General features: G+C 37.3%; 1 protein-coding gene across 2 annotated transcripts; it reads left to right on the top strand.

Moving 5' to 3' along the window:
- The first annotated feature begins 3,971 nt into the window (after positions 1–3,971).
- On the top strand, positions 3,972–9,624 carry LOC107726579 (zinc finger and BTB domain-containing protein 18.2-like). Of its 2 annotated transcripts, none has more exons than XM_016536218.1 (3): positions 3,972–4,092; positions 6,077–6,500; positions 8,514–9,624. In XM_016536218.1, the coding sequence occupies exons 2-3, from the start codon at positions 6,091–6,093 to the stop codon at positions 9,460–9,462; spliced, it is 1,359 nt and encodes a 452-aa protein (XP_016391704.1). In that variant the 5' UTR covers positions 3,972–4,092; positions 6,077–6,090; the 3' UTR covers positions 9,463–9,624. The 2 variants fall into 2 exon arrangements, with proteins under 2 accessions (XP_016391704.1, XP_016391705.1); XM_016536219.1 differs by lacking the exon at positions 3,972–4,092 and adding an exon at positions 4,746–4,770.
- The last annotated feature ends 3,728 nt before the right edge of the window (positions 9,625–13,352 follow it).

Genomic DNA, 13,352 nt, shown 5'->3' with positions numbered 1-13,352 from the left:
GTGTGTGTGTGTGTGTGTGTGTGTGTGTGTGAATGGCATGGATGGGCCGGCCAGAGGACAGCAGAGGAATGTGATGCTTTTGTCTGTCCGGGGGAAGAGAGGCTCGGGCTGGAATGCCATTGATGACAACGGACAGAAAAAAAACGAGCCTCCAGGAAGTTTTCTCTCACTCTGGCTCTCTGTGAGAACCTCTCGCTGTCATTCTGAGCCGCTCTCAGATGCTCTGGTCCCATGAACACAACCACTGCATTGTGTAAGCCGTAAACACAGCATCCACAAACTACAGCCGACCTCCCTCTCCGGACGAGTGAATGAAACGCATTCCTGCTTACATCCGAGTCTGAGAAAAATCATTGTGTCTGTGCTGATGTCAGTCAAACAACCGATTATAGTCCTCTTTGTTTACTGTTGATTCAAAAAGCACTTTCACTAACCTGTGAAGCACTAACAAAATGATTGAAAAATTGTCTAATTTGTGATTTAGCTACACCCTTAAAAGAAAAGATCAAACAAAAATGAAAATGAAAATTATCTGAAAATGTGCTCATCCTCAGGCCATCCAAGATAAGGATGAGTTTGTGTCTTCATCAGATTTGGAGGAATGTAGCATTGCATCAGTGTCTCAGCAGTGGATGCTCTGCAGTGAATGGGTGCCGTCAGAATGAGAGTCCAAACAGCTGATAAAAACATCACAATAATCCACAAGTAATCCACACCACTCCAGTCCATCAGTTAACATCTGGAGAAGACAAAAGCTGAAACTAATCCAGCATTAAGACGTTTTTAACTCAAATACGAGTCCATAATCCATAATCCACGCTTCCTCCAGTGAAAAAGTCCATCTCCTGTTGTCTCTCACATCAAAATCCATATTTGTTTAGAGCTGTTTTGGCTTGTAAACGCTGCTTGATCTGTGCAGATTTCTCTCCTGATTCAGATGAGACCGCTTTTTCACATATTTTAGCCAGTTTGAAGTTTGAACATCTTAAAAATGGATTTGTTTCTTACAAACACGCAGCTTTTGTCTTCTCCAGATGTTAACTGATGGACTGGAGTGCTGTGGATTACTTGTGGATTATTGTGATGTTTTTATCAGCTGTTTGGACTCTCATTCTGACGGCACCCATTCACTGCAGAGCATCCATTGCTGAGACACTGATGCAATGCTATGTTTCTACAAATCTGTTCTGATGAAGAACCATTTTTGGTTTCCCAAATGAACAGTTCTTAAATGTATTTCTTAATGTGAAGAACCTTAAAGAACCTTCTGTGCAATGAAAACCGAAAGTGCATCAATGCCAATAAAAAAAATCCCTTTAACTATTCGAATTGTCAGATAAAACTATGTCCAGTGTGAAAGAGCAGCCCAGATGAACTAATACAAGAGGAATCCAAACCTCCGAGTATTGTCAGAACAGCCTGCTTAACCAGTCCTTTAGAGAAGCTTCAAATGGCTCTTTCAAAGCATTGGACAGCTGGAGTTTGGGCAAAAGGTGACCTGAACAGTTGCAGAGGTCACGAGATGAGCAGCTGCAGCTCCTGCTCACGTCTGCGCTGCGCCTACAGGATCAACAACAGTTTGAGTGTTCGTACAGAAGAGCCATCCCAAAATAGCCCTGTAACTCTGTTCTTCTGCTGCTTCTACTCACAAAACGTGTCAACTGCAGTTCTGTTGTGTGAAAACCACTGCATGCTGCTTTGTTTCAGTCACACTTACATTTATCCATTTAGCAGATGTTATTCATTGAATTCTTACATTAGAGGTGATGCCAAGCAAAGTTACAAAGCAGGCTGGAGATGCAGGGGGGGTTGGATTTTTTTCCTACATTTTTCATTGAAAATGATCAGCTATAATTAAACGAACATGAATTTGGGAATGTATCAGTGTTTTGTCAGTGTCTCTTTTGCTACATGAACAAAACCTGATGCTCATGTTCTCCAGCTTGATTTGAGACGATCCAAAGAGCAACTTGAGCTTTTGTGTGAGAAAGAAAATCTTATTGTCTGTACAAAGAGGCACATGAATAGGAATTTGAAAGAATATATATATATAAATATCAGTGTTTTGTCAGTGTCTCTTTTGCTACATGAACAAAACCTGATGCTCATGTTCTCCAGCTTGATTTGAGACGATCCAAAGAGCAACTTGAGCTTTTGTGTGAGAAAGAAAATCTTATTGTCTGTACAAAGAGGCACATGAATAGGAATTTGAAAGAATTTTTTTTTTTTAATTAAAATTATTTTTAAGTATTTTAAAAATTATATTGATTTAATATTTATTTAGTAATTTATTTAAATTTATTTTATTTTATTTTTCAGAATCCTATATCGTTCAGTTTATGTTTGTCCAAGTGTAATTAGTGTAATTGTCCAAGTTCAAATATTTGTATTGATTTTGTTGTATGAACATAGTAGCTTTTCAGGTGAAAATAGTAAGACTGTAGTGCAAGTCAGTGCCAAGACATTCCAGCTCAGAGCAGGATTAGCTTCGATTAGATCCCAGCAAACGCTCTCCTAGCACACAACACAGCAGCGCTCTCAACAAAGACCACAGGAGGAGGGGCGGCTTCTCAAAAGACCTCTAATTATACACTTAATGTATTGAAAGAGAGGAATGCATTTAGGCTGGACGGGTTTGAGAGGATCGTCGCAATTTGCAATCTTAAAAATAACTTTAGCATCTAGAGCCCTCTCCAAAAACACTTCATTTTCTAAAGAAAGAGAACAGTCTCATATTGGCACTCTTTAGTTTAAGTTCCTCGTCACCTCACCTTGTGTTTGCACGTTTCATATTTTAAGCTTTTCTTCTAACCAAAAATGCACCAGGTAGGTGTCATATTTAATACAGTTTATTAAGTTAATTAAAAAATAATCATGACCAATTGATTTAATTTAAATTCACAACCTCAAGATTTAAAATGCATTTATAATTTTGAAATTAACCCATTAAAATCAGTTAATATAAAATTTAAATGTTGCATATTAAGATATTCGGATATTGTAACTTGTGAATAAACCCCAAAACATAAAAAGTAAACAAAAAATACTACATAATAGATTTTTTTTAATGCACAACCTCAAGATATAAAATCCATTAATAATTTTGAAATTAATTCATTATATAAAATTAAGGCAGATATTGCAACTTGTGAATAAACACCAAAACATAAAATCAATAAAGAAAAAAAGACAAATAGATTTTTTTTAACACACAGCCTCAACATATAAAATGCATTTCTGAAATTAACCCATTTTATAAAATTAAAGCAGATATTGTAACTTGTGAATAAATCCCAAAACATAAAAGATCTAAAAACAAATGAAACAAAGGCAAAATAATAGATTTATTTTTACATTTACATGTATGCATATATATATATTAGTGCTGTCAAACGATTAATCCCAATTAAACGCATCCAAAATAAAAGTTTTGGTTTACATAATATATGAGTGTGTACTGTGTATATTTATTATGTATATATAAATGCAAACACATGCATGTATATATTTAAGAAAAATATGTTATGTTCATATATTAAATATATATATATATAATATGAAATATAATAATATAAATATATAAATGTATATACACATCTATTATTTTGCCTTTGTTTCATTTGTTTTTAGATCTTTTATGTTTTGGGATTTATTCACAAGTTACAATATCTGCTTTAATTTTATAAAATGGGTTAATTTCAGAAATGCATTTTATATGTTGAGGCTGTGTGTTAAAAAAAATCTATTTGTCTTTTTTTCTTATTTTTTACAGTATATATACATTTTAACTACATTTATAACTATTTTATTTTAACAAAAATGAATGGTCTTTTATGAATGCAGAGTAACACAGCTGTAGTTTAAGTGAACTCTGCTACTTACTGCCCCAGTGTGAGTTTGTCCTGAAGTACAGTACACTGGTGTTATCGCGAGACTGGACCATTAACAACCTGCTTACACACACACACACACACACACACGCAGCGCGGAGCTTCACCGCACCGGACTCGAGTCGCGCTGAGGAGCGGAAACACAGACTCAACATCTGGACACACACCATGAGAGCTCGCGGCTCCATCTGAGGACACAGCGGTGAGTGTGCGCTTTGATCTGGACTCCAGTGTGACACAATGTTTCCGCGGCGCGGCGCGTTTGATCCCCGACTCTGTCCGTGTTCCGCCGCCGCTCTTCACGACACCGGAGTTTATAACGCGACCCGAGCCACATCAGCTTACGGGATGTTTGGGCGTGAAATCAGGCATTAAAGAGAAGTAAAGCGCGTAAAAGTTCCGCGTAATGCACCGCTGTCTTGTTCTCGCGAGCTTGAGTTTTAAAACAAAAGTATCCTGTCATGAGCTCGCTTGCGCTTCCAAAGCTTTAATATCAGCGAGACGCGTCCGTCTGTCGGTTTAAAAATCGTCTTAGAATTATAACGCGTTAAAATAAAAAATAAAAAACTCAAGAGAAGTTTGCGGTTTCTTTAGAGGAACATATGGCATAAAGACACAGCTGGAGATTTGAGGCTGATGTCAGAGCAGCTGACTCTACCAGAACACACACACACACACACACACACACACTCTCCGCTCACATGGACGAGAGGCTGCGTTCAGGCGTCTGCTGCTCTGGATCTGGGAGTTTATATGATGGTCATGTTTGAGCTGGAGATGTGAGATGTTTGCGCATGACTGGATTGACGCTCTTTCGCTGCTGCTGCTCGATGGGAAGCGCAAAGTGAAGATCAGCTTGTGTGAGCTCTGAGAGAAGAGGGTATGTTGAGGTTTGCGATCATTATTTGTTATAGTTTCTAAGCTTAAATGTTTAAACAAGTTGACTTTTAGCCACTGTCTTGAATTCATTCAAATATTTGAAAATCTCGGAAGCACGACTTGTTTTTAATGATGTTGCTTTTGTTCGTCTTTGGTGGCCTGTATGCTGAAGTAGAAGTAAAACAAACGATTCTTTTGTAGATCGGAACTATAATTCTGAGACAGCTGTGTGTTGTGCATTAAAAAGCATCTTTAAACTCAATTATAATGTCAGTTTTTGACAGACATGCTGCAAACATCTTGGAAGGAACTGGTTTTGAATGTAGGATATCATTTATTTCATACAAGTGAAATAAATGTTTGTTTTGTAGCTTATAATTCTGAGATTGTTGTGCATTAAAAAGCATCTTTGAAACGCACAATCAAATGTCAGTTTTTGACAGTCGATATAATGTAACTGCATTACGAACATCTTGGAAGCACAACTCGTTTTTAATGTAGTAGGTTGTTTGTAGTTGTGAGAAATCATTTTTTTGTAGATTGAAACTATAATTCTGAGTTCTGAGTTTAAAAAAACATCTTTGAAACTCACAATTGCATGTCAGTTTTTGACATTTACTGAGGCTGCGCATTGCAAACATCTTGGAACTTGTTTTTAATATACAGTATTACGATAATGTATGTGTACTCTATGTTAAATTAGTAGTGAAATAAACGATTCTTTTGTAGCTTGAAACTATAAATCTGAGACAGCTGTTTGCTGTGCATTAAAAAGCATCTTTGAAACAATCAAAATGTCAGTTTTTGACAGACATACTGCAGCTGCATTGCAAACATCTTGGAAGTAGAAAAGATATTACTTTAGTTTGTCTTCAGCGGCCTGTATGTTGAATTAGAAGTGAAATGCAAGATTCCTTTGTAGCTTCGAACTACGATTCTGAGCTCTGAGTGTTTGAGAACTCAGCCAAATGTAGATTTTTTGACAGTCGATATAATGTGGTTGAACTTTCTCAGTGGCCTTCAGTGTGTTTTCATGCTGAATCAGAAAGATTTTCTGTGAGATAAAACCTTTTTTCATTTTGTTGTGCATTCAAGTTGTTTATTTTATACGATGCAGATTGTTTCACAGGAAAATAACATGCAAAATCTTCTTCTTCATACATATGAGAAACCCACGGGTGGTGTTTGTAATGCAGCACGCAGCGGGTTGGGTCTACTTTTGTTTGTCTCCGGTGGCCTGTAGATGCACCGTTGTGAATGGCTACCCGGCGTTTATTTAACATCCAGTTTTTCCTGTTTTCTGGCAGATCACGCCATAAGAATGGAGTTCCCAGACCACAGCCGCCAGTTACTGCAGTGTCTGAGTCAGCAGAGACACCAAGGCTTCCTCTGCGACTGCACTGTGCTGGTGGGAGAGACGCGGTTCAAAGCGCACCGAGCCGTCCTGGCCTCATGCAGCATGTACTTCCACCTCTTCTACCGCGACCAGCTGGACAAAAGAGACGTGGTGCATCTGAACAGCGACATCGTGACGCCGCCGGCGTTCGGGCTGCTGCTGGAGTTCATGTACGAGGGAAAGCTGGAGTTCAGCGCTCTTCCGGTGGAAGACGTCCTGGCAGCCGCCAGCTACCTGCACATGTACGACATCGTGAAGGTGTGCAAAGGAAAGCTGAAGGACAAGGAGCTGTGTGAGGCGGAGTGCGGCGAGAAGGCAAACGGTCACCCTGACGGGTAATAGAGTATGATACTGCATGTATATAAGCTACCCAGGCAAAAAATAGTGCACTTCCATAATATACTTAAAGTGCTCTATTTTTGCACACTAATTTTGTACTTAATATACTAAAAATGATTCTTTAGTACTTCTTAAGAGGAGACACTGCAGGCAAAAACACTGTTTTTTTATGCACCTGTCAAGTTTAAGATTTTGGGCTTTTTGTTTGTTTCAGACTAGTGGAACGAAAACATCCAAAAGACACTGTTAAGCACTTTATCTATTTGTGTCAATAGATTTCAATTACAATGCATATTTTTAAATGCCGTTTTCTCCTACACTGAGCCATAAACCTCCACTTCAGTAGCACTTACACACACCAAACTTTACATTTTTTATTCCTGTCTGTATCCTGAAGGTTTTTTTTACAGAGGGATTTGTTCATGTATAATTTGCTTGATTACATACAACATTTTATTCCCCCAAAACTATGAAAATATATTGTTTTCTGTCTGTTCTAAGTATTTTCTGAATTATGGACTGACAAAAATGAGATACCCAAAATTCCCTCTGTAAAAACTTTTTGTCAAAAAATTAAACAAGGATTTTTTGTACTAGAAATGTATGCAAATTAGCGCATATTTCATTAAATTATGCCTCATTTGCATATTTAAACCTAACATTTTTGCTATTATCAATGTAATCAATCAACTGGGTAAGTAAGGCGATAACTATTAGTTAATTTTTTTTACCCTATTCACCTGCAGTGTCTCGCCTTGAGATAAACTTAAGATCATGCAAGTGTTCTCAAGTTGCTATTTTGGGACACCATGAATATGAACTAAAATGCACTTTTAACATACTATCTCTGTATTTAAAAAATGTATTTAGTTACCACTTGAACCATCTACACTAGTACACTCAAGTGTACTCTTAATACATGTTTTAAATGCAAAGTATGTTAAAAGTGACCTTTATGTTGAATTAGAAGTGAAATAAAAGTAGCTTGAAACTACTGTTGTGACCCTGCAGCACGAAAGCAGTGTTAAGTCGCTGGGGTATATTTGTAGCAATAGCCAACAATACATTGTATGGGTCAAAATTATACATTTCTTTTATGCCAAAAATCATTAGGATATTAAGTAAAGATCATGTTCCATGAAGATATTTTGTAAATTTCCTACCGTAAATATATCAAAACTTAATTTTTGATTAGTAATATGCATTGCTAAGAACTTCATTTGGACAACTTTAAATGCAATTTTCTCAATATTTAGATTTTTTTGCACCCTCAGATTCCAGATTTTCATTGTATAAAATATGATCCTATCCTAACAAACCATACATCAATGGAAGCTTATTTATTCAGCTTTCAGATGATGCATAAATCTCAATTTCAAAAAATTGACCCTTATGACTGGTTTTGTGCTCCAGGGTCACAATTCTGAGTTCTGACCGTTTGAAACTCACGACCAAATGTCCATGTTTGACAGTCGATATAATGTAGCTGCATGAAGTTTCTCAATGGCCTTCAGTGAGTTTTCAAGCCCGAGAGCTGGACAGTAGTGAAGTATTTTTACTCTGCGCTAAAAGTACTTTTCATGTGTCTGGACTTTATCAGTGTTTTTCTTTAGAACACTTTTACTTCACAACATTCCAAAACACAATATTGTACTTTTTACTGCACTACGCTTCATATTAACTACCATTTAACACTTAATCACATTAGAAATCTAGTACTTTCTTACTTGTACTCAAGTAAAATTCAAAGTTTTACTTAAAAAGTACTACATTTTTAATGTTCTTAAGAATTAAAAGTAAAAACTTGTATTTATGAAATATAGTGCAGTAAAAAGCATGACATTATGCTTTGGAATGTAGTAAAAGTAAAACACTCTGATAAAGTACAGATACTTATTAAATTTACTCGAGTAAAGTAAAAATACTTCACTACTGTCCACCTCTGCATGATGTTGTATCAGAAAGATTTTCTGTGAGATAAAGCCTCTTTTTTTCTTTTGTTGTGCAAGGTCCCCGGATCTTGTAGGTGTCAATTATGTGTCAGCCGAGGCCGAGGCCTGTGTCCGAACAGCTGGAAAAACAAAAGCTGATGTCAGTAGTTCGGCCGTCCCCGTGTCCCAGAGGTCCCGGGCGTCGGATGACACGGACCGCGCGCTGGATTTGTCTTTCAAGCCTCTGTCGAGTCGAGACGCCTTCCACCCCTCCTACGTCTCGGGACAGCTGGCCCTCGACAGCCAGCAGCAGGGCACCGAGCCACTTGTTAAAGACGAACATGACTTGCTGTCAGAGCAGGAGGACGGTGATCCGGTGAGCCCAGAGAGCCAGCGCTTTGGGAATATCGCCAGGAGTTCGGTGGTGACAGGGTTCGCTGCCCTCTTCCCTGAAAACAAGGCCACGGCTGCGCTGCTCCCTCCGGACGATGACCTGATGGAGGAGGAGAATGGGCTGCATGTGCGTTCGGAGCATCATCTCAGGGACAGCGAGGGCGAGGATGAAGACGACCTGGCGTCCTCAGACATCTCCACATCTAGCGGGGTTCTCCTCGCGCCGGGCAGACAGCAGGTCTGTGTGTGTCCGCTCTGCAGCAAGGTCTTCCCGAGCGCACATGTGCTCCAGCTCCACCTCAGCTCGCACTTCAAGGAGAAAGACGGCATTCGCTCGAAGCTCTCGCCCGACGGCTCCGTCCCGACCTGCTCGCAGTGCGGCAAGACCTTCTCCTGCATGTACACGCTCAAGCGGCACGAGCGCACGCACTCCGGTGAGAAGCCGTACACCTGCGGACAGTGCGGGAAGAGCTTCCAGTACTCACACAATCTGAGCCGGCACGCCGTGGTGCACACGCGAGAGAAACCACACGCGTGTAAGTGGTGCGAGCGGCGCTTCACACAGTCCGGAGATCTGTACCGACACATACGCAAGTTCCACTGCGGCCTCGTCAAGACACTCGCTATAGGATGAAGTCGGGGCAAACGCGGTGCAATCACAGCCTTTTGTATAAAAACAACAGCAGTTTTTATGAAGAATAATAATAATAATATTCAGTATTTTGCAGGTGGCAGAAAATTGGTTCATTAATGACTGTAAAACACTATTGTGTCTCCAGCAATCAACAGTTTGATGCACTTGGGTTTTTGACATCATATATGTGACAAAACGTTTTTAACTATACACACATATATATATATATATACACACACACACACTATATACTACACACATACACGATGTCAAAGTCTCAGATGCATCAAAATATTGATGAACATTAAAAAAGAAATTTATACATATATATATATGAATGCAGTGCACTGATTAAACAGTTCTGCAGCTCCGTCCAGAAGATTTGCTTTTGTATCTGCTGTAATTTATTACAAATTATTTGAGCGCCATGACAGAGAAAGTTTTGAAGAAGTACTGTATGTTCATGATTTCATAGTTTTTCTGCGTAATCGCATGTGTGAAGTCCAGACGGGCAGATTTGATTTACGCTGTTACAGTTGTGTGTGTTTATCTCCTGAAGGGCTTCGTCTCTGAAATGTTTCACTGAAGCACTTGGCAACATTTAAAGTGACGTCAGCTTTTAAAGCTACTGGCTCTCGGTCCGGATTACGTGGCTTTCTTTTAGTCGAGGACTGGATTTGAATCAACCCTCATCAGATCGAAGCGTTTTGATGGTGATCTGGGTTTAGAAGACATGAAGGACTAGTTAAGCTCATACTAATATCAGAAGAACGTTGATTCTTCTAATAGTTTTTTTTTAACATCTACAGGAATATTTCATTTCTCTTTCTGCAAACAGAAATATGGTTGAACCACTGCTGACTGAATCTCAGAAATGTTTTGAAGGTGTTTTCTGCTCATTTGAGGGACTCTTTATGTAACTAGCACTAAAAACCCACGTTATGCTGTATGTTTCATCGGTCCTGATAAACTTGATTAGTTATTAGCTGGTTTTGGTTCAGGGTTTACTCTAGACTGATATTTGCTCTCTAATGTTGGGATAATCGATCAGTTGCTGTATGTGAGAACCTGATTTCATCGACTATCGAGCACTTCACTGATAGATACAACACTCATATACCGTAGGCTGCTATTTCTAACTGTATATTTATTGTAAATATGTATTTTATTTATCAAATCATTGTCACATTTCGTTTAGGATGTAGTATGACTGAAATCTCTGATAAAAGCTGCAGTTTTTCACAGTCTTCCAGTTAAAATCGCTGTCGTTATCTGAGGTTAAAAACTGTTGGATCACAAGCACAAACATCTGAACGACATGAAGACTAATAATCTACAATTATGATATTTCTGATGATGCACATGTAAAAGCAAGCGTGCATCATATTCTGTTGCATATCTGCATCATGATTCAGTTTATTGACAATTTACAGTTTATTGTCATGTTTTTTTGTTTTTTTTTACATTTTCATTTCTGTGTGAATTAATATCATGTTACACTGGAGTTTGTGGGATTTCACATGCTGGGGATTTTTGTGCATTTGAATGTTTTTCTTATTTTGACGATCGTATGTACACTGACGCTGTTCCTCATTCGAGATTCACATTTCTGATGCTATTCAACATTCATAAAAGCCAATATATGAATGCAATAATGAAGTCACCAGGATTCAGTGTTTCTGCTGTCAGATTTTCAGTAATAATGTCTCTTTTAACACGATGGAAGTGTTTCTCAGTTCAGTCTGCTGTATATGTACATTAATACCGGATTATTGTCTTCTAAAGGTTCAGACTGTGAAACTGTATAATCGTAAGTAATATTTATTGATTTGTTTCTTGTGCAAAATTTGACTGTATCTCAGAATTTTGACTTGATGATACTAAGTTGAGACTTTTTAATAGACTTTGTAGAAGTGCCATTAGATGTAATATAATTTTTTGATAAACAAAAGCATATTTTATAGGAAACAAAAGCTTCATTGTAAGTCCTCTAGTGAATGTAGATGACAATCTGTTTGAGTTGATTTTGCCTGAATTCTTTGGTAATTTATTTGGATTTTTTGTTTGTTTGTGTGTTTCCGCTTGCTTTGCTCTCTTTCTTTCTTCATTCTCGGGCACATTGTGCCTGTGAAACTGTATAATCGTAAGTAATATTTATTGATTTGTTTCTTGTGCAAAATTTGACTGTATCTCAGAATTTTGACTTGATGATACTAAGTTGAGACTTTTTAATAGACTTTGTAGAAGTGCCATTGTATGTAATATAATTTTTTGATAAACAAAAGCATATTTTATAGGAAACAAAAGCTTCATTGTAAGTCCTCTAGTGAATGTAGATGACAATCTGTTTGAGTTGATTTTGCCTGAATTCTTTGGTAATTTATTTGGATTGTTTGTTTGTTTGTGTGTTTCCGCTTGCTTTGCTCTTTCTTTCTTCATTCTCGGGCACATTGTGCCTGTTTGTTTGTGCTGTGAAAATGTGACAATCTTTATCTAGATCTTTATTTAGCTGAAGCGTAGATTAAACAACATTTTCTGTGGAATTGTGCTTGTTTTTTAAAAAAAATGATGCTTGAGCGACGTTACATTTCAGAAAAACTGCATTCAGAACAATATGAATATTTACCAGAAGTAAAATTATGAACAGTTACATGTAAAATCATCTTCAGTTTATCTTCATCTTCAGTCATGGAAAATCTGTGGTTTTGCAATACCTTTAAAATGGCCTATAGAAGTTGTGAAAGTTACTAAGTGTGAGTGTAATCTCTGAAAAATGATTTTTAAAATTGTCATTCTAGGTGACTAGAAAAGTCAGAGAAATGCATTGGTTAAATAAATCTGATATTTTTATAAGGGTTATTACTAGAGAGAATTTGAGAGAAGAAATAATGGAAGATTTAAATTTTGTTACATTTGAAAAACAAACACAAAAGAGTGGTTTATTTCTGTAGGGCTGAAAATAAAACCCTAGATCAGACCAAAATATGTTTCCAATTAACTCTACCTGTAGAATCTAGTTAAATTAGACAGATGTCAACATCTTCATTAAACATCAAAACTACACAGTAAAAAAAAGGGGGGAAAAAAGGAAAATAATACAACCACTGGTTGTTCTGTAGTTAATATAAATTCCATATTTTGCTCAGATTTAACTCTTTTTTTAGTGTAATTTCTATAAAAATATATTTTTTTAAATGCTGCAGGTGACTGGAAAAGTAAAGGAAATGGGTGGGGTGAAATTTCAGAGTTGAATTCAAGAAGAAATAATGGAATTTTTTTTTTGTTCTGTACTTTTGAAAAAAAATTATGTGCAATATAATAAAGTTGGCAACATATTCAAGGGATAAATCATTAGGGGTTTCATAATAAAAAATATTTGCTTCTGTAGGCCAGAAAAAAAAAAAATGAATGGAAATAAAAAATAACTTAAATCAGTCCAGAATGCGTTTCCAATCAAACTCTACAGTATTTTGGCATACGTTCATCATCTGTAGAATCTAGTTAAATTGTACAGATGTCAACATGGATGCCCTCATCTTCATAAAACATCAAAACTACACAAAGTAAAAGAATATATGACCCAGGCGAAGTCTGGAAAAATTCTCGAGTTAACATAACTTTCCTAGTTTCGCTCAGCTTCATTGTTTCATTGCACTTTTTGAGTGTAATCTCAATAAAACGATGGAAAAAAACTCAAGGAAAGTCATTGGCCAAACGCATGTGAACCAGGAATGAATGACCTCAAACGTCTTTCCAAGGAGTTTCTCGTCTGTCGGTGGAGATCTGTGCACAGAAAACACTTCAGCTTCTCCTCGATACAGAGGATGATGTGGATGTAAGATATAAAGCAGGTGCTTTACATTCAGTTTCAACCCTTAAAAAGTTTTAAC

Source organism: Sinocyclocheilus rhinocerous, unplaced genomic scaffold (genome assembly GCF_001515625.1).
Source record: "Sinocyclocheilus rhinocerous isolate Xijiao unplaced genomic scaffold, SAMN03320098_v1.1 scaffold1930, whole genome shotgun sequence".
Lineage (NCBI taxonomy): Eukaryota > Metazoa > Chordata > Actinopteri > Cypriniformes > Cyprinidae > Sinocyclocheilus > Sinocyclocheilus rhinocerous.
This window is presented reverse-complemented; position numbering and strand designations above follow the sequence as displayed.